Source organism: Macaca fascicularis, chromosome 4, assembly GCF_037993035.2.
Source record: "Macaca fascicularis isolate 582-1 chromosome 4, T2T-MFA8v1.1".
NCBI lineage: Eukaryota > Metazoa > Chordata > Mammalia > Primates > Cercopithecidae > Macaca > Macaca fascicularis.
This window is the reverse complement of record NC_088378.1, coordinates 57540601-57568306: the sequence shown is the minus strand read 5'-3', so window position 1 is coordinate 57568306 and position 27706 is coordinate 57540601. Positions and strand designations below refer to the sequence as shown.

General features: G+C 42.4%; 1 protein-coding gene across 2 annotated transcripts; it reads right to left on the bottom strand.

Moving 5' to 3' along the window:
* Positions 1–23: 23 nt before the first annotated feature.
* GINM1 (glycosylated integral membrane protein 1) lies at positions 24–26792 on the bottom strand. Of its 2 annotated transcripts, XM_005552095.5 has the most exons (8): positions 26650–26792; positions 19797–19856; positions 19537–19633; positions 12832–12983; positions 11815–11971; positions 11070–11200; positions 9205–9368; positions 24–849 (listed from the first exon to the last, which is right to left on the bottom strand). In XM_005552095.5, the coding sequence occupies exons 1-8, from the start codon at positions 26767–26769 to the stop codon at positions 738–740; spliced, it is 993 nt and encodes a 330-aa protein (XP_005552152.3). In that variant the 5' UTR covers positions 26770–26792; the 3' UTR covers positions 24–737. The 2 variants fall into 2 exon arrangements, with proteins under 2 accessions (XP_005552152.3, XP_073893322.1); XM_074037221.1 differs by lacking the exons at positions 12832–12983; positions 19537–19633.
* Between the last annotated feature and the right edge of the window lie 914 nt (positions 26793–27706).

The following is a 27706-nucleotide window of genomic DNA, read 5'->3' as shown; positions in this document are numbered from 1 at the left end:
ATAAAAAAATAAGTGTTAAGTTCTTGAGCTTTTAAATTAGAATTTTATAAAGTGCTTTTCATAAAGTCTTATATATTATAGTAATTAAGTGGATATAATTCCCTTAACAAAGGCACCTTGAAAAGTTATTGGCACATGAGATTTTGTCTGGTCTTTTTGTTTTCTTTTGATAATTTCAAAGTCTCTTCACATGTCTTCTCTTCCACTTTAAGTTTTCCTTAACAATTCATCATATGAATAGCCAGCCCTTTTAGAGAATAAGGTCAATTTTTTTTTTTTTTTTTTTGAGATGGAGTCTTGCTCTGTCACCCAGGCTGGAGTGCAATGGCGTGATCTTGGCTCACTGCAGCCTCTGCCTCCTGGGTTCAAGCAATTCTCCTGCCTCAGCCTCCCGAGTAGCTGGGATTACAGGTGTGCACAGCCACACCTGGCTAATTTTTGTATTTTTTTTAGTAGAGACGGTTTCACCATGTTAGCAGGATGGTCTTGATCTGACCTCATGATCCACCCGCCTTGGCCTCCCAAAGTCCTGGGATTACAGGCGTGAGCCACCGCGCCCAGCCGAGAATAAGGTAAAGTTTAACTTGGCACTGTAAAGGTCAGTTTTCAGGCAGTCTTAGAGTTTAGCAGTTTCTCTAGTGTATAAACTGATTCTTAACGATTTAAAGAAAATTATATTCAAGTGGCAAATTTGGAGGCAATAAGCTACTTTGGAGTCCATGATATGAAACAGCGTTTTAAATACATGTTTTATCTTCAGGGTTTTCAGCTGTTTTCTCAGGACCATCTGGATATAAGTTGATAGCTGTCACAGGTATGACATCCACTTTATCCAACTGAAGAATTCCTCTGAAATAGAAAGTGATTAATTACTATCAAAATTAAATGTTTCCTCTGCCTGTAGTTTGATAGTGAGAAAAGGCTACTTCAAGGTTATAATATATACCTAAGGTTAGGTTCTTTTGCTGCATTCTATTTAAAAATTCATAGTGGTTGTACAAACTCTGAGCCCAAAGTCACTTCAACCAAACTGGCTGAGAGAATAGAAAGGCATCGAGGAAGTTCATTATTTCCTATTTTAGGGAAGAACAGGGTAAGTATATATCTCCAAGACAGATTTAGGTTCCTAGATACACCCAGGCTGAGCAAAAAGCCTAAGCCTAAGCCCCTTTCTAAACAACACTCACCACTAGAACACAACCTTAGGTCTTTAGATTGTGTTGCTCTTTTTGTTACTTAAAATCTCTGACCAGAGAGTACGTCTTTGGATTGAATCTAGGACCCTATATTGTAAATTTGGTGTTATTCTAATAAGAACACCAACAGAAGTTAGTTGTTCATAGAACCAAACAGATTCTAAAGTTCACAGGGGAGTAACTGCAAGAATAGCCATAAGATTTTTTTTAAAAGAACAATGGGGAGAAGACAAAGTTGCCTTAACTAGCTCTCTTTATTAAAACATGATAGTAGGTCAGGTGTAGGGACTCATATCTATAATCCTAGCACTGTGGGAGGCTGAGGAGGGCAGATCACTTGAGCCCAGGAGTTCGAGATCAGCCTGGGCAACATGGCAAAACCCCATCTACTAAAAACAGAAAAAATTAGCCGGGCGTGGTGGTGCACACCTGCAGTCCCAGCTATTCAGGAGGCTGAGGTGGGAGGATCACTTGAACCCGGGAGGTGGAGGCTGCAGTGAGCCGAGATCGTGCCACTGCACTGCAGCCTGGGTGACAAAGTTAGCCCCTGTCTCAAAAACAAAAACAAAACATGAGAGTAAAAGTGTGCTACTGGCACAGGAATAGACAAATAGATCATTGGGACAGAAAAGAGTCCAGAAAAAGACTAACATATATGGAAATTTAGTTTATAATAAGGTAACATTCTAAGTCAATGAGAAATTACTAATGGAAAAATGGCCTCTGTTTGGGAAATAAAATGAGAACTCTAGCTTTAAAAGTATACAGAAAAGTAATACTAAAAAATAAATTTTGGCCGGGCGCAGTAGCTCACGCCTGTAATCCCAACACTTTGGGAGGCCAAGGCGGGCAGATCACTTGAGTCCAGGAGTTCGAGGCCAGCCTGGCCAACATGGTGAAACCCTGTCTCTACTAAAAATACATAAATTGGCTGGCCGTGGTGGTGCACACCTGTAATCCCAGCTACTTGGGAGGCTGAGGCAGGAGAATCGCTTGAACCCGGGAAGTGGAGGCTGCAGTAAGCAGAGATTGCGCCACTGCACTCTAGCCTGGGCAACAGAGTGAGACTCTGTCTCAAAAAATAGAAATAAATTAATTAATTAATTTTAAGAAAATATAATGGCTGGGCACAGTGGTTCATGCCCTTAGTAATACCAGCACCTTTGGAGTGGGCCTACTGCTTGGGCCCAAGGAGTGCAGCCTGAGCAACATAGTGAGACCCTGTCTCTACACAAAATAGTTTTTAAAAAAAATGGCTGGGCTCACATGTGCAATCCCAGCACTTTGGGAGGCAAGGCAGGTGGACCACTTGAGGTCAGGAGTTCGAGACCAGCCTGGCCAACATAGTGAAACCCATCTCTACTAAAAATACAAAAATTGGCCAGGCATGGTGGCGGGCATCTGTAATCTCAAGCTATTCAGGAGGCTGAGGCAAGAGAATTGCTTGAAACCAGGAGGTGGAGGTTGCAGCAAGCCAAGATCACACCATTGCACTCCAGCCTGGGCAACAGAGCAAGACTCTGTCTCAACAACAACAGTTAGCCAGGCATGGTGGCAAGTGCCTGTAGTCCCAGCTACTTGGGTGGCTGAGGCAGGAGGATCGCTTGAACCCAGGAGGTCAAGGCTGCAGCGGACCTTGATAACACTGCCACTGTACTCCAGCCTCGGCAACAGAACAAAACCCTGTCTTTAAAAAACAAAAAACAAACAAAAAAAGCCCCATAATTTTAAGATAGGAAAGTCTGGCCTACTTAGTAGGCAAAATAAAAACCCTAGATGCCATAAATAACATGAATTGCTTAGACTTCGAATTTAAAGCTTTTGTATGATATGAGATACCATAAATGAGCAAAACACAAATGATAGGCTGGGATCAATAAAAAGAATCTGCAATGTGCATTATATATGTATAATAGACAAAGAGCTCTTATATAATAATAGTTACAAAATGCAACACAATTGAAAAACGGCCAAAGGCTCGAAGTAAGCAAGTCATGAGAGAATCATATATAACCAATTATCACAAAGATGTTGAACCCACCCAGACCTAAACTAGCAAAGATGCTAGTAAGATGAAAATGCAAATTAAGATGAATTATATTTTTAGTAGCAAAACCAAAAAAGATTATCATCAGGTTGTAAGGAGTTAATACAATTACTTGTGACCCAGTAATTTTGCTTTTAGGAATCTATTGTACATAAATACACATGTGTAAAGAAATATATGTGCAAGAATATACTAGAACATTACTGGGATTAACATGAAATTGGAAATTATGTAAAGTTAGAGGAATGGTTTTGTCAAGGTATATCTATACTGTGGAACACCTGTGATATTGTGACTTGTAGGTTCCTCTGGCTTCCTGGAATAGCTCCTAAAGCCCTTAAATCTCCAAAGTGGTAAATGTCTTTTGGATGCTAATGATGACTGATGGTGGAGAGGGGCGGAGATCCTGGATAGCCTCAACAGGGGAGCTGGTTGCCAGGGGTATCAACCATGAGATCAGTCCCATCCCCCAACCTTGAGGAAGGGAATGGGGTACTGAAGGTTGAGTTGATCACCAGTGACCAATGATACAATCAATCATGCCTGTGTGATGAAACCTGCAAAAAAAAAACCCCAAAAGGACTAGGTTTGGAGAGCTTCTGGATAGCTGAACACACAGAGGTATGGGGCCTGGATAGAGGTGCACCTAGGGAGGGCAGGGAAGTTCTGAACCCCTCTCTCCCTTCCCATATCCTGCCCTATGCACTTCTTCCATCTGCCTGTTCATGTTTCCTTTGTAATAAACCAGTAAGTGGAAGTGTTTCCCTGAGATCTGTGAGCCGCCCCAAAGACGTCCCAAGCAAATTAAGCAAACCCAAAGAGGAGGTCATGGGAACCTCTTTAACCCAGCTGGTCAGAATCTGGGGCTTACAACTGGCATCTGAAGGGGGACAGTCTTGTAGAACTAAGCCCTTAGCCCGTGGGAATCTGAAGCTATGTCCAGGTGGAAAGTATCAGAACTGAAAGAATTACAGGACACCCCACTGGTGTCCACTGGAGAATTGGTTATCGGTGGGGAAAAATCCCCACACACGTATTGGTGCCCAATGTGAAGTACTCCAGAGTGTCAGAGTAGGAAAAAACCAAAGTATTTTTCCTATCTCCTTTAGAACTATGCAGCCATAAAAAGAATAGGTAAGCTATACATAATTATGACATGTCAGTTAAAAATAACATTAAGGGCTGGGCACGGTGGGTGATGCCTGTAATCCCAGAACTTTGGGAAGCCAAGGTGGAAGGATTGCTTGACCCCAGGAGTTTGAGACCAGCCTGGGAAAACTTGGCTCTACAAAATATAAATTTAAAAAATTAGCTGGGCATGGTGACACACACCTTAGTCCTACCTATTCAGGAGGCTGAGGTGAGAGGATCACTTGAGTCTTGGGAGATTGAGGCTGCAGTGAGCTATGACTGAGCCACTGCACTCCAGCCTGGGTGTCAAGGTGAGACCTTGTCTCAAAAATAAGTAATACAAAATAAAATGGAATTAAAATAACTAAGGGGACAAAAAAGAATATATGTAGTGATAAGATAAGGTCTTAGGTCTATGATTCCCAAACTGCACTGAGGTCCCTGGGTTGGTGAGCACACTCACGGTGGCACCACAGAATATTATAAATTTTCAAGAGACTTCATGTGTAATACTAGTTTGAGGTTACTTCATGGTTTTAACATTAGACTGCAAAATATTCAGTGAAGTCAATCTTTCCAAAGCTGGGTTTTGGTGGTGCTAGATTTGGAAAGTTTTTCCCCTCCAAACCTCATGTTAAAATTTAATCCCCTATGTTGGAGGTGTGGACTAATAGGAAGTGTTTGGGTCATGGTGACAGATCCCTCATGAACAGATTAATGCCCTCTCTAGAGGGGAGGGGAATGAGTTCTCATTGTTCATTACCTGGAGAGCTGGCTGTTAAAAAGAGCCTGACACCTCCCTGCTGTTCCTCTTGCTTCCTTTCTTGACATGTGATCTCTGCACATGCCGCTCCCCTTTGCCTTGCGCTGCTGCTGAGTGGAAGCAGCCTGAGGACCTCACCAGAAGCCCAGCTGATGGCAGCACCATGCTTCTTGTACAGCCTACATGGTTCTTGTAGAACCATGAGCTAAATATATAAATCTCTTTTCTATATAAAGTAACCAGCCCAGGTATTACTTTATAAGCAACACAAAATGGATAACACAGGTGGTTACTATGATAAAAAGCAAATACTGTACAAAACTAACACTAAAAAAGAAATGAGGATGTCAATTTCCCACTGATGCCAAGGTATGAGGTATTGTGTAGTGCTCTATAGGCATTCACATCCCACTAGTACTTCTTAAATTAGTAATTTAAGAACGAAATTGCCAGGTGCTGTGGCTCATGCCTGTAATCCCAGCATTTTGGGAGGCTAAGGCAGATGGATTATGAGGTCAGGAGATTGAGACCATCCTGGCTAACAAGGTGAAACCTTGTCTCTACCAAAAATACAAAAAATTAGCTGGTCATGGTGGCGGGCGCCTGTAGTCCCAGCTACTCAGGAGGCTGAGGCAGAAGAATGGCATAAACCCAGGAGGCAGAGCTTGCAGTGAACTGAGATTGTGCCACTGCACTCCAGCCTGGGCAACAGAGCGAGACTCTGTCTCAAAAAAAAAAAAAAAAAGGACAAAATTTAAAAATCTTTAAATTTGTCTTTTGGCCTACATATAGGGGCATTAAAAAAAATTACTGGCACACTAAGGATACTGTAAACCAAGACAGTTTGGGAAACCTCTGTATGAAGTGAAAAATGCAATGCAGAACAATTAACAATCTGAGTTGATAAACAATTATTACTATCTAGTATACATTTACACTAGTACATAGAATTCGATTAAAGATGTCAACTCAAACAGTTGACAATGGCTACCTCTAGGTAGAAGAATAAGAACTGAAGAACAGAGAAGGGATATTTTCAGTTCACTGCTCTCTATAGTTCTCTATTACATCCTTTTCTACCAGGAAGCATCTGCAGTACAACTGCAAATTTGGTTTTTCATTTTATATTGCATCTGTACCTGCAGAGAAACCCATAACAAAACAATGGCAAAAGAAAAACATTACAACACCATTTTCTATGCAGGTATACATAAGAAAGTTCAAAAAAAGTTTGGAACTTCCTGGCAGCCAAAGGGGAAAAAAAAATCTTAAATTATAGAATTTTTATTACAGGTCAAGCATCCCTAATCCAAAATCCAAAATGCTCCAAAATCCAAAACTTTTTTGAGTGCCAACATGATACTTAAAGAAAAATGCTTGGCCAGGCACAGTGGTTCACACCTGTAATCCTAGCACTTTGGGAGGCCAAGGAGGGAGGACGGCATGAGGCCAAGAGTTCAAGACCAAACTGGCCAACATAGCAAGATCCCATCTCTCTCTCTCTCTCTCTCTCTCTCTCTCTCTCTACATATATATACACACACCCACACACACGTATATATATTTATATAAAATATATACAAGTGTGTATATATATATATTTCCATATATGCAAAGGAAATGCTCCCAAGACCATTTTGGATTTTAGATTGAGGATGCTCAACCAGTAAGTATAACACAAATATTCAAAAATCCAAAAAAATCTGAAATCTGAAACACTTTTGGTTCTAAGCATTTTGGATAAGGATACTTCTGTATCAGAAAGGAATGGGAATGCCAATTCTTCAGTGGAAATATAAACTAAGAGGTGGGAGGGGCAACTAATATTTCTTTACTCTGCAGGTGCTTTGCTTGCTTCATGACTTTGACTTTCAACAATCCTTCAAGTGAGGCATTAGTTCATCATTACACCTGAAGAAGTCGGAGCTTCAAAGACCTCATAAGAAGCAAGTGGAAAAGTAAATATTCGAATTAGGTCTTCTTTTCCAAAAATCCTGTTACATAAAAGTATAATGCAATGTAGCTAAGCCAAGAACTGTGGTCATCTGCATTGAGATTTGTTTCTGTTAAGATAATTAAAATGACTAATGGGCCAGGCGGGGTGGCTCACAGCTGTAATCCCAGCGCTTTGGGAGGCCGAGGCGGGTGGATCACCTGAGGTCGGGAGTTCAAGACCACCTGGGCCAACATGGTGAAACCCCGTCTCTACTAAAAATACAAAAATTAGCCAAGCAAGGTGGTGCATGCCTGTAACCTCAGCTACTCGGGAGGCCAAGACAGCAGAATTGCTTGAACCCAGGAGGCGGAGGTTGCAGTGAGCCAAGATTGCGTCATTGCACTCCAGCCTGGGTGATGGACCGACACGCCAACTCAATAAATAAACAAATTAATTAAATAAATAAAATGACTGACTTGGGAAAATACTAACAAAAATTCATTTTAAATTTTATTATAAAATAATTTTTGACTAAAAAATATACAAAAGGAAGTCAAAGTCAGTCTCTCCACCTCTGCTCTCATTCCCACTCATTAAAGATAACATTATCTCATTCCAGAAATTTTCTATGCATTTATATACACATAATACTTTTGTTTTACCTAAATGTGTTCATACCGCTTTGCCATATTTCCCCCCACATAATAGATTTTGGACTTATTCAGCCAGAGAAAATCTCATTAGCCCTCATTGACAAACAGTTAAAAGGGTTTTTATTTTGCTTTTACTTTTTTTTTTTTTTTTTTTTTTGAGAGGGAGTTTCGCTCGTTTCCCAGGCTGGAGTGCTATGGCGCGATTTCGGCTCACCGCAACCTCCTCCTCCCGGGTTCAAGCGATTCTCCTGCCTCAGCCTCCTGAGTAGCTGGGACTACAGGTGGGTGCCACACACCCAGCTAATTTTTTTTTTTTTTTTAGATGAAGTCTCACTCTGTTGCCTAGGCTGGAGTGCAGTGGCGCAATCTCAGCTCACTGCAACCTCCGCCTCCCGGGTTAAAGCCATTCTCCTGCCTCAGCCTCCTGAGTAACTGGGACTACAGGCGCCCACCACTACAGCTAATTTTTATATTTTTAGTAGAGACAGGGTTTCACCATATTGGCCAGGCTGGTCTCAAACTCCTGACCTTGCGATCCACCCGCCCCAGCCTCCCGAAGTGCCAGGATTACAGGCATGAGCCACCAGGTCCGGGCTAAGTTTTTTTTTTTTTTTTTTGAGACAGAGTCTCGCTGTCTCCCAGGCTGGAGTGCAGTGGCGCCATCTCGGCTCACTGCAAGCTCCGCCTCCCGGGTTCACACCATTGTCCTGCCTCAGCCTCCCGAGTAGCTGGGACTACAGGCGCCCACCACCACGCCCGGCTAATTTTTTGTATTTTTAGTAGAGACAGGGTTTCACCATGTTAGCCAGGATGGTCTGGATCTCCTGACCTCGTGATCCACCCATCTCAGCCTCCCAAAGTGCTGGGATTACAGGCGTCAGCCACCACACCCGGCCTTTTTTTTTTTTTTTTCTTTCAGTAGAGATGGGGTTTCACCATGTTGGCCAGGATGGTCTCGATCTCTTGACCTCATGATCCACCTGCCTCGGACTCCCAAAGTGCTGGGATTACAGGCATGAGCCACCGTGCCCAGCCTCTTTTGCTTTTATTTTCTATTACAAACAATGCTGCAATGAGTATCCTGCTTGTCTACTGAAATTAACTACATTTTAAACTGACACTCTGGGGTTGAAAATACATCATGAAGTCGTCTGGTTTTGCTCACCTCTGATCATACACTTGCATTTTCCATTACACATATTTGCTTCCTTCCTCCACTACTAGATTTAAGTTCTTAGCAGAGTTTGTCTTACTCACATCTGAATCTCTAAGAATGTCCTGATTCCAATAGCTATTCAATAAATGTGTTTCAATTTTGCTAATATTGGAAGATGGGCTAGAAAAACAGTAGGTGTTATTTTCCCTCCCATTTGTCTTACCCTCTCTAATTTTTATATTTTCTACTTTAAAACACAGCAAATATGTCTCACTTTTTAATCATTAAAAATACTAACATTTCAAAAATAAGAAATACTTACTTGTATTCAGAAACTGGGAGAAGCACCTTTAAGATGGTTATTACCACAGCTGCTCCTGTAATTCCAACCACCATGATGTTCAAAAACTGAAAGAATACTGGGAAAACACTGCTCCAGAACCTACACAGATCTTTTCTAAACTTTTCCATCCACTGACACATTACCTGAAAAAGGAGTTTTGATTAGATATGCAAGTTGCATCGATCTCTAAGAATAAACTTTAAATTTTTTAATGTTTTAGCTTTGGGATGATGAAAATATTCTATGTTTTGATTGTGCTGGTAGTTACATGGGTGACTACATTTGTCAAAACTAATTGTATACTTTAAACGGTGCATTTTATTTTAGAATGTGCCTCAATAAAGTTACTTATAATTTTAAAATGTGTTCTAACAATACAAGCACAGAAATGTTAATAGCCTGTAAAATTATTTATATTGTTTTCTAATTACAAATCAAAAGAAAATAATTGCTAATTGACAAGAGATTCGTTAGGCTAGTCCATTATAAATGAAATGGAGCAGACTCAACTATCTGTTTCCAGTACCTAGAGCACAAGAGAAAGAAGAGAAAGACAAACATATTAATAGCTTTTAGAACAAATGGGAAGTTCACTGTGTACAAAACATGTTTCTATACTTTAAGAGTGAGAGAAGAACCCAAGGTGGGCACTCATGGCATGGGCTATGAAGACAGTCTGCTCTGGGGCTGACCTGCTAAGGGAGGTTAGGTAGACAGGGTAAAGGTGCTACAGTCCACACTGACCCCAAATATGCAATCCTGTCCTTCAGTGAGAACTACTACTCCTTTAAGACCAACCATAGACCCTGCTCATTTAAAATGAATTTTGGGTAGGGGCTACTTAATACACACAGAGATATCAGGATACTCTCTGAACCCATGAATATATTCCTAGTAAGCAGTATAAATGTCACAGGTAACATTCGAGAAATTAGTAGGTGCTAATGCATATTTAGATGTAGTACCCAACTTATTTAATCCTTATAACAACTTCATGAGATACTACTTTACACTACTATTCAGATTAAGTGGGTGCCCCACTGTACAGATAAAGAAACTGAGGTTAGATTAAGAACAAATTAAGAATTTGTTCAAGGACGGCACAGCAGCTCATGCCTATAATCCCAGCACTTTGGGAGGCCAAGGTGGGTGGATCACTTGAGGTCAGGAGTTTGAGATCAGCCTGGCCAACATGGTGAAACTCTGTCTCTACTAAAAATACAAAAATCAGCCAGGCACGGTGGCATGCGCCTGTAATTCCAGCTACTTGGGAGGCTGAGGCAGGAGAATCACTTGAACCTGGGAGGCGGAAGATTAAGCTGAGATCACACCACTGCACTCCAGCCTAAGTGACAGAGCGAGACTCCATCTCAAAGAAAAAAAAAATTTTTTGTTCAAGTCACATAACTAGTCTGCGGCAGAACCAGGTTTCAAGCCTGGGCAGGCTGACTCCAGAAAGTACATTCTCAACCACCTGAGCTGAATCACTGGGCAAGATCCTGAGGGCACAATGCACATGTGTGTATGCAAGGTAGCAGGTGCAGAATAAACACAGAAATCTGGATATGAGAAAGAACTGTGGAATTGATAATTCTAACCACATGAAATCCAGCACCTTGATAATCATGATCTGACTACAATATTATTAAACAAAGCTTGAAGAGGAAAATAGGAATACCTAAAAGTATCACATTAAGACCAAGATGAGTCCCTTATCACCAATGCTCCATGGTTCCATTTTCATAATTTCCACTCCATTTTAAATGCTAGATCAATTTTCTTCATCATAACCATGAATGCTTATGATAACACCAAATAAATACAACACCAAATACTTGATTTACCTTATATGAAGATGGAGGCTCTGCTCTGAGAGGAGTTTCAGGTAACTTGCCAGGTAAAACATCTTCATCTACAGTGGTTTCCACATTCCTGATAAGATACTGGCTGGTGGTCTGCAGTGAACTAACACTTTCTACCCAGGAGAAAGAGCAACATTACCAAAATGCTGGTGTCTTATCCTACTAGACCTAAGATTACCAAACCAATAATAGCATTTAGGATAGCAAGAACACATATTTTACCATGGGAGAAAAAATGAACATATCTGAATGTTCACTGATTTAAATGCCAGAAGAGAGCTATAAACGAAGACATGTATAAGGAGCTAAAGCAGTTATGATTCTGTCACATAGAAAGCCAAAATTTTAGAAGTTCTACGTTTCTGTGAAAAAAGGAATAGTTCTTCATCTGAATGAACCTTTACAATAGTCTTATTACATATTTTGTGATCAGTACCCAGAGTAAGAGTGAATAATTACTGAAAAATGTCACTATGCAAACAGCACTGATCACATTCTACTAAGGCTCAAAATAGAGTCCTAAAATCCTTAAACGGACATATGAAGCAACACATGTTATGAAGCATTTTTTAAAGAAGCTCATTTCCAAACATATTAACTATTAATTAAAGATCAATAGCAACTTTTGCAAATAGTGTAAAAAACAACAAAGTTCAAGAGTATATATAAAGCTACCAACTAAATAAATAATATCCTTAATACTTTAAATAATGGTCTTTTAAGTTACCTTTTTTGGAGAGGTTAGGAAGGGTAAATAAAATGTCACTGTCTCGAGAAATAGAGTAGAGCATGCTTTCTTCCAAAGGGAGGGTATAGTTTGAATGTCTGAGTATTCCCCGGTTCTTAACTAAAATATCAATTTCAGTGACATCCTTTTGTTGAACCTGTGAAAGAAAATATAATTATTCTTTATTTTAAATAGTGGCACAGCCCCATAAAAATTTAAAAGCAAATTTTCCTCCCAGATCTATGTAACTAAAACATGTGTCCTATTCAGATAAATTATTCTTTCTTTTTTTTTTTTTGAGATGGAGTTTCGCTCTTGCTGTGCCCAGGCTGGAGAGCAATGGTGCGATCTCAGCTCACCGCAACCTTCGCCTTCTGGGTTCAAGCGATTCTCCTGCCTCAGCCTCCCGAGTAGCTAGGATTACAGGCATGCACCACCACGCCTGGCTAACTTTGTATTTTTAGTAGAGACGGGGGTTTCTCCATGTTGGTCAGACTGGTCTCGAACTCCCGACCTCAGGTGATTCGCCTGCCTTGGCCTCCCAAAGTGCTGGGATTACAGGCGTGAGCCACCATGCCCAGCCGACAATTACTCTTTATTTCCCCGTACTCCCACTTTGGGGCACTTAACTTGCAACTTTAATAATATTCCTGTCTGCTTTGACACTTACTACTATAAGCTTAATCTCGATTCTACTTCATTTACACACAGAGACTTCATTTACCATAGAGGAAATGGTAGCAGAACTATGAGCCAAATTGAATCTCTTTCCTTACTTTCTAATTAATAATGTCCATACATTTTAAAGTGATATAAACATGTGTGAATATGGGAAATTTAAAAAATACATTTCAAATGCTAAAATAAATATACAAAAATTGTAAATAATTGGATATAGGCAACATTAGACACCTTTTTTATCAAGTCAGAAACAAAATAACTGAACACATGCATAATACCTAGCACAAATCTAAATCTTTATAATTTAATTCCCAATTAATAAACATACTATCTTACTTGTTTTCCATCAATCTCTACTACCTCTTCTTGAATGACAATTAGCTGCAAACTGGAACCAGATGTCATAGGCCACTCATGAACTAAAATCCTTACACTGACAATTCCAAAATATTCTTTTTCCTCCAAATTTTCAAGATTTTCATTCTTCACTATAAAAAAAAAAGTAGTGACAACTTTGAACAAAAATTACCACCAAATTTGTTACTGAGTTTGATTATTTTGATGACATTTACATGGAACAAGACAGTTGTAAACCAATTTCTTTGGCTTTCTTCATCCCTGATCTCAATGCCGTTTCAGATTTATTAAAAGCAAAGATAATCTGACAAATCTTTATGACTGCTTACACTCATTTGAACGGGCAAAATGTGTTGATCTTTAGACTTTGTATGAAATACCACACTAGCAACATCTTTCCTTTTTTTTTTGAGATGGAGTCTTGCCCTGTCGCCCAGGCTGGAGTGCAGTGGCGCCATCTCAGCTCACTGCAACCTTTGCCTCCTGGGTTCAAGGGATTCTCCTGCCTCAGCCTCCCGAGTAGCTGGGATTACAGGCTTGCACCACCATGCCCAGCTGATTTTTTGTATTTTTAGCAGACGGGGTTTCACCATATTGGCCAGACTGGTCTTGCTAACTCCTGACCTCAAGTGATTCACCCACCTTGGCCTCCCAAAGTGCTGGGATTATAGGCATGAACCACCGTGCCCGGCCCATCTTTCCTATTCTTTTACACAGGTTGGCAAGGAGGAACCAACAAGGCATAACTATAAAGCCAGCCAGAAGATACAGTCAATCCCATGTTTTAACACAGTAAGCACATACATTCATCCATTCATGTATCCACAAAATCCTGTGAGAAAAGATGCCCAAGCAGTAAGAACATTGAGTTCTTTTCTCAATCCTTTCCCCGATAAGTGACTCATTACTATTAGAGAAAGCAGGTATGGGGAAAGAGGGTCGGGGAGGTCTGTCATTTCTCTCTGGTAATGGATAATGGGGTAGGACTAGCTATTGTCCATGTTCTTCTCTAGCTAGGAAACCCCTACTCCTGCTCCAGTAGAAATGGGGTATAGTACCTGCAACTGGTTTATAGAGCCAATGGTTACTCTATTCAGGTAGAAGTGCTATCGAAAAAGATAAAGCAACATACACCAATGCACCCGCCACAGATGGAGCATTTTGTTTCTATCCCTCAAATAATCTGAAGATTATTTGCCAAACAGGAACCCAGATGTACAATCTGAATGCACACCCAGCTGTTTAATCTGATTCTGTGCTTCTATAGGGTTACTTCCTTTGTCTGGAATATCTCAATATCTAGTTCATTAACTACTTACTATTACAAGATGTACCTACCTGTCCTCCCCTGCTTTAGTCCCCCCCTCCAAACCATTCAGACAACAGTGCCAGGCTCATCTCACTGTGACGTGGTTTTCAGTCCACAGCCTCCTGCTCGTGCACCTTTAGTGGCACTTCTGTGAGGTTCCCAGTCCTCTAACTGGTTGTCCTCAGGCTCCTCATGTGGCCCCTCACTGCTCCTCTCTCTAGTGTGCCTGCCTAATCCTTCATGCCCTTTGAAAGGCACCACTGCCAAAGGTACCCCCTCTCTCATGGTCCATCCCCACGTTTCAACGGACCATTACACTCGTGGGTCTGCCTCGTAGAACAGCAGGTGCTGTGTCACCATGTCCGTAAGCCCAAAGACTAGGGTACAGGAGACTCAATGGGTGAGAAAATGCAGTCATATAAATACACCCAAGTGGCAATTCTTCAGCCTGCAAATTTGGTGCCCGATATAGTTTGGATGTTCCCCCGCAAATCTCATGTCGAGATGTAATTCCCAATGTTGGAGGTGGAGCCTGGTGGGAGGTGTTTGGGTCATGGGGGCAGATCCCTCATGGCTTGGTGTTACAGCACCCTCCTGCCACTCTCGCTCTCTCTTGCTCCTGCTCTGCCACGTGAGACACTGGCTCCCCCTTTGCCTTCCACCATGAGTAAAAGCTTCCTGAGGCCTCCTTAGAAGCTGAGCAGATTCTGGTGCTATGCTTCCTGTACAGCCTGCAGAACCATGAGCCAATTAAACCTCTTTTCTTTATAAATTACCCAGTCTCAGGTATTTCTTTATAGCAATGTGAGAAGAGCCTCATACAGTACCTCTAATACTGAGTAAAATTAAATAAAAAACAACAAAGCCCTTCATATTCTGACTTCCTTACTGTGGTAGGCAGCTTTCAAAAATGCCTCTCAATGACTCTTGCCTCTAGGAGTCAGACATTTCTGCAATTCCTTCCTCAAGTGGGCTGGACCTAGTGACTAGTCAGTTAGTTACCTCTCTATCTATCCATGAATGAGACAGTCTTTTTTTTTTTCTTTTTGTTCTTTTGAAAGAGACAACCTTGCTATCTTGCCTAGGCTGGTCTTGAACTCCTGGCCTCAAGTGATCCTACAGCCTTAGCCTCCCAAATAGCTGGGATTACAGGCACGAGCCATTACACAGAGCCTAGTGACTTGTTTCTAACATACAGAGCATAGCACAACTGATGGAATGTTACTGCCACAATTAGATTATTAAAGACTGTGACTTCTGTCTTGCTAGAACTCTTTTTCTTACTGGCAGTCTCTCTTGTCCTCTCAATGATGAAGCTAATTTGTCACGTTGTGAGACGCTCTATGGGGAGTTTCATGTGACAACGAACTGAGGAAGGCCTTCAACCAATATCTGGTGAGGAACTGAGGCCTCTGTTCAAGAGTTCAGAAGGAAATGACTCCTGCCAATGACCACATGAATGAGCTGGGAAGCAGATTTTTCCCAGATGAGCCCTGACATGATGGCAGCCTTTTGAGAACCATAGGACCCCGCTAAGCCAAGCTCAGATTCTCGACCTACAGAAACTATGAAATAATAAATACTGTCTTAGGCCACTGATTTCTGGGTTAAACTGTTATGCAGCAATAAATAACAAATACACCAACTAAAGAAAAAGTTTCTTTAAAGAATTAAAGATTTGTTGTTGCTGCTGCATCTAATGTTTTGAAGATTCCTGTTGTAACTGGGTAAGATGAGCATTTATTTCAGTTATCATAGAAACAAACTCAGTGCACTGACCGGGATGACTAAAATATGGCCATAAGAGAGGAGAGAGGCTGCATTCCACGTCCTGTTTCCAGTGAATACAACAACAAAAGAATTATTATTTCAATAGTACTAGCATTTCCTTTCTTAGCTACCATGGATTAGCTTGTAGTATACCAACCCTCTTGCAATGAACCACTTGCAAAGATCCGCTAGAAGATGTAAAAAATACACACCTACATATACACACAAAACCTATATCTGTCTAGAGGCATCAGAAGCTAAAGACGGCCAGCACTTGAAGGGCCAAGAAAAGAGCTCCCTGAGGTGAGCACAATATCCTATGTGACTTCTTCCCACGAAGGCATTTGCCAACTCCCAAGCAGAACAGGTAGAGAGGTTGAAAAGCTGAGTAGAAAGCAATGACTAGGAGGCAAGAAAGCTTGACAAAGTGGCTGGCAGTCTCACCCAGCAGGGGAGAAAATAAAGTGTTAAAACAAAAATGCTAAGCTATGCTTCCACAGCCAGCAAAAATAGCCTTCTAAAATGAAGGCAAAGAGATGTTTTCAGACAAATGAAACCTCAGACCATTCACTGCTAACAAACCTGTACTGAAGGAAATACTAAAGGGAATTCTTTAGGCCGAAGGAAAATGACAACGAGGGCACAATGCATGTGTGTGAGGGTAAGGGAGGAGTTGCAGAATGTACAGAGAAACAGGGATAGAAGAAATAAATTTGGAACTTGAAATTCCAACCAAATGATATAGAGGGGAGCACAGATAGGAATAAAGAGCAATGAAAAAGGTAACCATGATTAACATGAATACTGGACTGCATAAAACAATAATAATTATGTCACATGGGGTTTAAGAACACAAAGAGTTGGCCGGGCGCGGTGGCTCAAGCCTGTAATCCCAGCACTTTGGGAGGCCGAGACGGGCGGATCACGAGGTCAGGAGATCGAGACCATCCTGGCTAACACGGTGAAACCCCATCTCTACTAAAAAATACAAAAAACTAGCCGGGCGAGGTGGCGGGCGCCTGTAGTCCCAGCTACTCGGGAGACTGAGGCAGGAGAATGGCGTGAACCCGGGAGGCGGAGCTTGCAGTGAGCTGAGATCCGGCCACTGCACTCCAGCCTGGGCGACAGAGCGAGACTCCATCTCAAAAAAAAAAAAAAAAAAAAAAAAAAGAACACAAAGAGTTAAAATACATAATAATAACGCAAAGGCAAAAAGGGAATAAATGGAATTTAAGTGTTCTAAGGTTCTTGCATTGTTTGGGAAGTGATAAAAGAACAAATTTATTTATTTTTATTTTTTAAATTCATTTTTTGAAACAGGCTCTCACTTTGTCACCCAGGATGGACAACAGTGGTATAGTCACAGCTCACTGCAGCCTCTATTTCCCGAACTCAAGGGATCCTTTCGCCTCAGCCTCCTAAGTAGCTAGGAAAACAAGCCTGTGCCACCACACTGGGCTCATAGGTTTCCCTATGTTGCCCAGGCTAGTCTCGAACTCCCAGGCGGAAGTCATCCTCCAGCTCTGGCCTCTCAAAGGGCTGGGAATACAGGCATGAGCAACCATGCCCAGCCAAAAGTACTAATTTATTGGTAGCAAGGGTAACCACTAAAAGAACAGTAAAATTATGTAAAACCAAGACAGAAGGGAACTATGATACCAAAAATAATTAACCTAGATGAAGGCAAAGGGGGAAGAAAAAGAAACACAGAACAGTTGGCACAAAGAGGAAACAATTAAGAAGGAGGATTTAAATCCAAATGTATCAGTAATTTTATTAATGTAAATAAGTTAAAATCCCAACTAAAAGACAGACTGACAGAAACAACAAATGGGCCGGGCGCGGTCGCTCACGCCTATAATCCCAGCACTTTGGGAGGCCGAGGCGGGCAGATCACCTGAGGTCAGGAGTTCGAGACCAGCCTTGACCAACATGGCGAAACCCTATCTCTACTAAAAATACAAAAATCAGCCAGACATGATGGCGGGCACCTGTAATCCCAGCTACTCGGGAGGCTGAGGCAGGAGAATCACTTGAACCCAGGAGGAGGAGGTTGCAGGGAGCCAAGATCGTGCCACTGCACTCCAGCCTAGGTAACAAGAACAAAAACTCCATCTCAAAAAAAAAAAAAAAAAAAAAATCCTATGTATATTCTTTGTATTTGCTATTTCATCCAAATAATATGGCATATTCCAATGCAACATATCTGCTTACCTTTAAGCAACTCAAAATTTTTAAAGGTTAAAAAGACAATGTTCTACTGACATAAGGATAAGGGTAAACTGAAAACTAGATAATCAGACAATTCATTTTCTTGGCTTTTGCTATCCGATTTACTACCTTTATGCACTTTTTTTTTTTTTTTTTCCCCAGCCAGGGTCTCACTCTGTTGCCCAGGCTGGAGTGCAGTGGCGATCCTCCTACCTCTCAGGAGTAGCTGGGACTACAGGCACACATCACCACACCCAGCTAATTTCTGCATTTTTTGCAGAGACAAGGTTTTACCATGTTGCCCGGGCTGGTCTCCAACTCTGGGCTCAGGCAGTTCACCCGCCTCAGCCTCCCAAAGTGCTAGAGCCACCATGCCCCACCTCTATGCACATTCTTACATCAAGATCAACTTACCAGAAATGCAGTTTCATCAATGCTGATCTTACGGAAAATAGTGAATATGCCAGAAGCAGCCAATATAAAATAATAGAGTTTTAAATACATTAGTGTTATTGTACATTCTGATTGTGTGTGTGTGTGTGTGTGTGTGTGTGTGTTTTAGAGATGGGGTCTTGCTCGGTCACCCATGCTGGAGTGCAGTGGCATGATGATAGCTCACTGCAGTCTCAAACTCTTGGGATCAAGTGATCCTCTTGCTTCAGTGATGTATATTTTTACTTTATTTTTATTTTTTTTGTGACAGAGGCTCGCCCTGTCACTCAGGCTGGAGTGCAGTGGTGTGATATCAGCTCACTGAAGCCTCCACCTCCTGGATTCAAACGATTTTCCTGCCTCAGCCTCCCGAGTAGCTGGGATTACAAGCGCACACACCACATTTTTAGCAGAGACGGGGTTTCACCATGTTGACCAGTTTAGTCTCGAACTCCTGACCTCTCATGATCTGCCCACCTCGGCCTCCCAAATTGTTGGGATTACAGGAGTGAGCCACCGCGCCCAGCCTATTTTTACTTTAAAATGGAAATATATAACATCCAAAAATTGTTTTGCTAATTTAGTATTATTAAAAACAGAACAGGCCAGGCACAGTGGCTCACATCTGTAATCCCAGCACTTTGAGAGGCAGAGGAGGGTAGATGGTTTGAGGGTAGGAGTTCAAGACCAGCCTGGCCAACATGGCAAAACTCTGTCTCTACTAAAATTACAAAAATTAGCTGAGTATGGTGGCACATGCCTGCAGTCCCAGCTACTCTGGAGGCTGAGGCATGAGAATCATTTGAACCTAGGAGGTGGAGGATGCAGTGAGCTGAGATCGCACCAATGCACTCCAGCCTGGGTGACAGAACAAGACTGTCTCAAAAAACAAACAATAACAATAACAAAAACAAACAAACAAAAAAACAGAGCAATTATGGAAATAATTTAGTAGTACTCACCTATCAAAGTCTGACAGCTTATTCGGGTTACACCACTATTTACAGGTAAGTCATTTACATACACCTGTCCACTCTTATAGGTTATGTTAAGAACAACCTTAAAATAAAGCAGCATACACATTAATTCCAATATTTATAAATAATAGCAAACTCTTCATGTCAAAAAAGATTAACTAAATTAGATATGCAGGTTAAAAAAATCAAATAAGCTGCATAGCACTTAGCTAAATTATATATTAAAACCAGAAAAGGAGACAAACCTGCTGTTTAGATATGTCCCCATCATCTTTCAGTGTAGTTACATTAATTCTGATGCCGTCCTGTAAAACAAGTATTGTGTAAATTGGATAGGTCTACATCTCATAGATTGAGAATAACATGGCTATTTCTTTTCCTTCCAATTATATCTATTGTACAATCACTTATAACAGAATTAAGAGAGTTTAAAGGACCATCTTTTCCATTTTATAGCCATTTTTCCACCCTTATTTACAATTCATATTTTTTATAATTTTTTTTTTTTCAGAGGGTCTCACTTTGTCGCCAGGCTGGAGTGCAGTACCGCGATCTCAACTCACTGCAATCTCTGCCTCCCAGGTTCAAGCAATTCTCCTGCCTCAGCCTCCCGAGTAGCTGGGATTACAGGCATGCACCACCACACCCAGCTAATTTTTGTATTTTTAGTAGAGATGGGGTTTCACCATGTTGGCCAGGATGGTCTTGAACTCCTGATCTCGTGATCCGCCCGCCTCGGCCTCCCAAAGTGCTGGGATTACACACGTGAGTCACCACGCCAGGTCTAATTTTTTATAATATATATTTTTTCTATTTACTTGTGAAAAGTATCACATGAGTATATAATATGCAAATGTAGAGTTTAAAAGATAAGCACTCCTGTAAGTACCACCGAGGATAAAATATAAAATATTACCCCTGCCTTGGCAGGCTCTGCATAATTGCCCTGTATCCCCCCAGAAGGAATCCTACACCCAATTCCATTTGAATCATTTCTTGCTTTTCTTTATAGTTTTACTACCTGTGTGTCTCTCTCTAAACAATATGTTGCTTAGCTTTATCTGTTTCTGAGCTTTATGTAAGTGGGATAACAGTATATGTATTCTTCCCTAACTTTAGCTGATACTGTTGATGCACATAGCTATAATCACAGTAGTCCATTTCTGACTACCAATTTACTTATTTACTCTACTACCCATGGACATCTGAGTTGTTTCCAACTTTTTTGCTTTTATAAACAAAATTGCACTGACTTTTTTTTTTTTTTTTTTTGAGATGGAGTCTTGCTCTGTTGCCCAGGCTGGAGTGCAGTAGTGATCTCGGCTCACTGCAATCTCCGCCTCCTGGGTTCAAGCGATTCTCCTGCCTCAGCCTTCTGAGTATCTGGGATTACAGTATCTGGGATCACCACGCCTGGCTAATTTTTTTATTTGTAGCAGAGATGGGGTTTCACCATGTTGGTCAGGCTGGTCGCAAACTCCTGACCTCGTGATTCACCCACCTCGGCCTCCCAAAGTGCTGGGATGACGGGCATCAGCCACACCTGACCAAAGTTGCACTGACCCTTTCTTGAGTGTGCTTTTTATACAAGTATCTGTAGTGTTCCAATTTTATTGCCTCTCAAGGTATGATCAAAAGCAGTATACCCAACTATTGAAGATGACATGCTTTATATAGAGAAGCAAGCACTATTTTAAGAAGTATTTACCACTGACCACAGGAACTACAATCTGTCATTTGTAAATCAAATTTTTTCCTAAGTTTATTCACAAATAGACATTGTTATTCTAGAATAAAACAATACTCCTCTCAAATACTTTTTCTTTGAGGTTGTATTAACTTAGAAAATAGGAAAACTGTTTATAAACATCAAAAAGAATATACAAGTACATCTGCTGGCCCTGAGTATCCTCAATACTTTATATATAATTTCCAATAAATGAGAGAATAAGACTGGTGAAATTTCATGAGGTTGAGCTCATTCCAGGAATAACTTGTGCAACAGGATTCATACCACACAAGACCCACATCATACATTTAGAGTGACTTTGGTTCACTTCCCAACTAGAAGCCTAGGAAGCTTTCCAACTAGCAATTCCTCAGAACTAGCCGGCTTTCTCCTGGACCACCTTGATCTAGAGGGTTAGAATCAATAGTGCATCTAAAATGAGCCATCAGATTGACAGCTATATTGTTTTATGTCCAAATTCAAGTCACATGGATCTCCTCTGCAAACTAGAGAATGTATTAATTATAAACTACTATTCTTCTAACAGCCCAGAAGTAAGCCTCCAATGTTGTTCTAGGAAACCATTTTACAGCTTCGGCCGTTTAGCAGTGAACATACACAACATTGTTAGCAACTTACTGAACTTTATATATATATATATATATATATATATATATATATAAAACTTTATATATATATATTTTATATATATATATATCTCACCTACCTAGTAAAATTACAGAGTTTGAAAAAGACAATTAACAGACACAAGCACACTATATTTTCCAGAGAACCAAGTTCAACGAAATTCTTTTCTGATATTTCTGAATGATTTCACTGCAAAAGGGAAGCACGCTCCTTACTGCCTCCTGACCAGGAGTTCAGAGCCAGGTCATATTTATTGTTCTTGAGAACTTCTGATTGAACTGGAAGTTCAGGCTTGTGAGCCAGGGTTGCATATACTTAGAAAGTGCTTGGGTGTTGCAGGAAGTCACGGACCCCGAACGGAGGGACCTGCTGAAGCCGTGACAGAAGAACATAAATTGTGAAGATTTCATGGACATTTATTAGTTCCCCAAATTAATACTTCTATAATTTCTTACGCCTGTCTTTACTACAATCTCTGAGCATAAACTGTGAAAATTTCATGGACATTTATCACTTCCCCAATCAATATTCTTGTGATTTCCTATGCCTGTCTTTAATCTCTTAATCCTGTCATCTTCGTAAGCTGAGGATGTATGTCACCTCAGGACCCTATGATGATTGCGTTAACTGCACAAATTGTTCATAAAGCATGTGTGTTTAAACAATATGAAATCTGGGCACCTTGAAAAAAGAACAGGATAACAGCAATGTTCAGGGAACAAGGGAGATAACCATTAGGTCTGACTGCCTGGAAGCCAGGTGGGACGGAGTCATGTTTCTCTTCTTACAAAAGCAAATAGGAAAAATATTGTTTAATTCTTTTTCTCAGCAAGGAACAGCCCTGAGAAAGAGAATGCATTCCTGGGGGAGGTCTCTAAAATGACCGCTCTGGGAATGTCTGTCTTATACATTTGTAGATAAGGGACAAAATAAGCCCAGGTCTCCCGTAGTGCCCCCAGGCCTATTAGGATGAGGAAATATCTGCCTAGTAAATTTTAGTCAGACTGGTTGTCTGCCCTCAAATCCTGTCTCCTGATAAGATGTTATCAATGATAGTGAGTGCCCAGTGGGACATGAAACTTCAATAGCAATTTTAATTTCGCCCAGGTCCTGTGATCTTGCTCTGCCCCCATTTGCCTTGTGATATTTTATTGCCTTGTGAAGCATGTGGTCTCTGTGACCCACACCCTATTCGTACACTCCCTCCCTTTTGAAATCCATAATAAAAACTTGCTGGGTTTGCGGCTTGGGGGGCATCACAGAACCTGCTGACATGTGATGTCTCCCCCAGACACCCAGGTTTAAAATTTCTCCTTTTGTACTCTTTCCCTTTATTCCTCAGACCAGCCGACACTTAGGGAAAATAGAAAAGAACCTACGTTGAAATATCAGGGGCTGGTTCCCCCGATACTTGGGGACACTGAAAAGTTTCTCCCTAACCATCTTCAATTCTTCTAATTCCTTTACTCATAGGATGCCCACTGGGGACACAAGTGGGTTCCTAAGAATAAAGGTAATAGACAGGTGGTTTAAAATATGTCTGAGTGAAATATATAGTTATGCATACAAGAAAGTAAGTGTCCTCTGAATGCCTCTCTTTGGTAACCAAGTTATTTTAATATTAGAAGAATTTACTATAAAGACTTTTATTTTTTGGTCAGGCATGGTGGCTCATGCCTGTAATCCTAGCAGTTTGGGAGGCTGAGGCAGGTGGATCACCTGAGGTCAGGAGTTTGAGACTAGCCTAGCAAACATGGTGAAACCCCATCTCTACTAAAAATACAAATATTAGCCAGGCATGGTGGCACGTGCCTGTAATCCCAGCTATCTGGGAGGCTGAGGCAGAAGAATCACTGGAACCCGGGAGGCAGAGGATGCAGTGAGCCAATATCGCACCACTGCACTGCAGCCTGGGGGACAGAGCAAGACTTCATCTCAAAAAAAAAAAAAAAAAAAAGTGACTGGGCACAGTGGCTCACACCTGTAATCCCAGCACTTTGGAAGGCCAAGGTGGGCAGATCACTTGAGGTCAGGAGTTCAAGACCAACCTGGCCAACATAGTGAAACCCCATCTCTACTAAAAATATAAAAAAATTAGCTAGGCATAGTGGCGGGAGCCTGTAATCCCAGCTACTCGGGAGGCTGAGGCAGGAGAATCACTTGAACCTGAACCCAGGAGGCAGAGCTTGCAGTGGGCCCAGATGACGCCATTGCACTCCAGCCTGGGAGACAGACTGAGACTCTGTCTCAAAAATAAAAAATAAAAATAAAAATACAAAAATTAGCCAGGTGTGGTGGCACATGCCGGTGGTACCAACTACTCAGGAGGCTGAGATATGAGAATCGCTTGAACCTGGGAGGCAGAGGCTGCAGTGAGCCGAGATTACGCCACTGCACTCCAGCCTGGGCGAGACAGAGTGAGATTCTGTTTCGGAAAAAAAAAAGGCAATCTTGTATAACCTCAACTTCTGACAACTGCATACATAAAAACCGAAAAATGCTTATAATCCAATAAATCTGAGTCATTGGAAGAAGGCAGAATTTTCCTGACTTCAACCAGTTTAATTTATATCAGGCTAGATATGAGGATGGACAGATGTGATAAAGCTAGTAATGTTAAGGGTAGTCTGGTTCTGCACTGTTCAATATGGTACACACTAATCACTTGTGACTATTTACATTTAAATTGATTAAAATTAAATAAAAATTTAAAAGCAGTTCCTCACTGGCACTGGCCACATTTCAAGTGCTCAGTGGCCACAGCAGTCCAGTGGCTACTCACAAGGTGAGAAAAGACATAACCATCAAGGCAGAAAGTTCTACTGGACAGCACTTATACAATATATGGGACCACTGTGAAATTCTTTCCTATTTGGAAATGTTTCACAATAAGACGTTGAGAAGACTTAGATCAAGGGACTTCAGTTTCCCACAAACACAGTCCAGGTAATGGGATTCTCTTTCTATTGTTCAGCATTCATTTAATCTGTGAAACTGTTTATTGTTGAGATAGGCTCTTGCTATGTTAACCAGGCTTATCAGCCAACACCCAGCTCTTGGTCTCAAGCGATCCTCTGGCTTTGGCTTCCCGAGTAGCCGGGATTACAGGCGTAAGCCACTGCACCCAGCTTAATATGTGAATTTCCGAGTTTAGATCTGGACTTTCCAAAAGTGAAATGAAGGTCCAAGAAGGGAGAACTGAAATAATAAAATCACTAAGAGCCAGCTGACAATGCAGTGTATTTTAAGCCTGCAGTCAAAATGTATTTTTCACAGATTATATAGACCTAAACATCGCTTGACACATAGGTGTCAATTATGAATCTTTAAAACTTGAAAAATGGGAAAATAATGTCCATATTTCCAGAACTTTTTAGAACTATTTCACTTTTATTTGGTCCCTTGGTGCCTGTCCATCACATTCCTATTGTTTAACCAGATGCAACTGTGATCCACATATAATTTCAGATATAGGTGGTTCTTACGGCAGGCAATGTCTGGCTTCTTGTAATGCCCTGCAGAACTGAGACATGCTCGTCATTTTTGTACCCACATGGGGTAATGTCATTATTCTAAAACGTTAAAACTTGCTTTGTTTTGTTTTTGTTTGAGACGGAGTCTCGCTCAGTCACCCAGGCTGGAGTGCAGTGGCACGATCTTGGCTCACTGCAACCTCTGCCTCCTGGGTTAAAGCAATTTTCCTGTCTCAGCCTCCCGAGTAGCTGGGACTACAGGCACCTGCCACCACGCCCGGCTAATTTTTCTATTTTTAGTAGAGACGCGGTTTCACCTTGTTGGTCAAAGTGACATTTACCGTGCCCTTCACCTTTATATTTAGAGTGTTCGTATTCAAGTCTTGAGGAGTAAGATAAGGTGTACCGACATAGTCTCTTGTCATTCTCAGAAAACTTGCACTTTAAAATATTCAAACTTTTCCCTACCATTCTACTGAAAAAAAGGCTGATACTGGCCTAGGTAGGCACGACTCTACGGCAGAAATGGTGAGCATCAGCCACGTTTCAATGTTAGGATGCCTCGATTCTCCCACCTCAGCCGGCATCAGAAGCACCTGTAGGACTCGCCAACCCGGACTGCTGGGCCCCGCCCCCAGAGGACGGGCTGAGTTCCCAGCGGATGCCGACGCCGCCGATCGCGCCCCGCCGTGAGAACTTCTCCTCCAACATCCGACAAAAACACTACGTCGCGCGAGGGCCGGGTCTCTGCCTCTGCCCACCTCAGCCCAGCGGAGCCCCGCAGCCTCGGGACCGCGGGCCCTCGCGATCGCAGGCCGAGCAGGCACAGGTGGCCTGGAAACGCGCGAAGTGGGCAACTTCCACACTTCCCGAGCACGCAAACATTCCCTGCCCAAGCGCCGGCTCTACCCCGGGAAGGCGCCATTACGAAGGCCTGCGATCACCGGCAATCGCGCGCTTCGACGGCAAAGCCCCGTCAGGTCGCGCGCCGGCTTGGGCCGCCGGAGAGTCAGTGTGGGGTGGCTCGAGGCTCACTCACAGCGACGCAGCCCCAGTAGGTCCCTTCCCTCTTACCTCGGCCTCCCACGCCGCCCCAATTTCCTGGGGTGCTTCTCCCCACACCTCCTTCGGGGGCCCGGACCCCCGCCCCTGCCCACCGGTGGGATGTGGAAAGCGTCATTGTGGACTGCCCGGGCCTCCCGGAGGGTCGGAGTCGTAAAGCGGCCAGCCGGGTCCGCCCTGCCCTACCTGTGGGGCTCCGGACAGCGGCGGCGGCTCGGGGGCGCCCGTCGTCAGCCACCCGGCGGCGGGTAGCGCCACGAACAGCAGCAGCCGGAGGGCGAGCTGCCCCGGTGGAGCGCCCTCCATCTTGGACAACCGGGGCAGAGGGCAGCGGCGGCCGGGAGGTGAGGGCGGAGCCGGCCCGCGGGAGGGGCGGAGCTTCGGCGGGCGGGGCGGGGCGGGGCGGGGCGGGCTGTCCCCTTCCAGGGAGGCCACGGAAGGCACTGGGAGACTCCGAGATCCGGCTCGCCGGGGAAAAGCGTTTGCGCACGCGCAGCGCCGCGCGGCGTCCAGGGGCGGAGTGAAGTCTTGGAAGGTACGGCCCCTCATTAGACCCGCCCTCAGGATTGGACAGGACTCCAACTTGAGCAATGCAAATATTCTCGTAGCCATTATTTTAAAAATTAGTATATATACACATGCATGTGTCTTGGTGTGTACATGTACCTATACGATGAAAACAATGGAAATATTTCAGAAAACTGTTGTACATTAAAAATGAAACATCGCATTTAGAGGGGAAATTTTTATTAAGTGGGTAATTTCCCACCCTTGGGTGCACGTGGGACTCTCCCGGGAAGCTTTAAAAAGTACTGGGGTCTCCCTGAACACTGCACTTTCCAGCCTGGGCTGCGGCTCGGGCCCTGGTGGTTTTTAAATTTTCTTGGGTGATTGATTCATTGTGGGGCCAAGGTTGAGGATGCGCCACGCTTATCGTTCAGCATTCCGCCGACCCCTGGAGGCGGCGCAGGGACAGCGCTCAGCTGGAAGCCAGCACACCTGGGCGCTCAGCGCCTTTTTGGTCAGTATCGTAACTCTAAAGTGAAAGTGTTAGACTTTTCTTCCACTTTTCAGATTAAAAAAAAAAAAAGTTACGGAACCCTGTAAAGCAGAGAGTAGCAAGAAATTCAAGCATTTTAGATTAACAGGATTGCATGTTGATTGAGAAAAACTTGGAAACTTGGCCATTCAGGCAGAATAAGAGAAATATTTAGTCTTCCTTTGAAATAAAACTTTTGACATG

Coding starts and splice junctions, on each gene's coding strand:
- GINM1 (XM_005552095.5), bottom strand. CDS start 26,769: ATGGAGGGCGCTCCACCGGGGCAGCTCGCCCTCCGGCTGCTGCTGTTC. Junction 12,984..19,536: donor AAGCTGTCAGACTTTGATAG/GTGAGTACTACT, acceptor TTTTTTTTATAG/TGAAGAATGAAAATCTTGAA. Junction 850..9,204: donor CTCCCAGTTTCTGAATACAA/GTAAGTATTTCT, acceptor TTTCTATTTCAG/AGGAATTCTTCAGTTGGATA.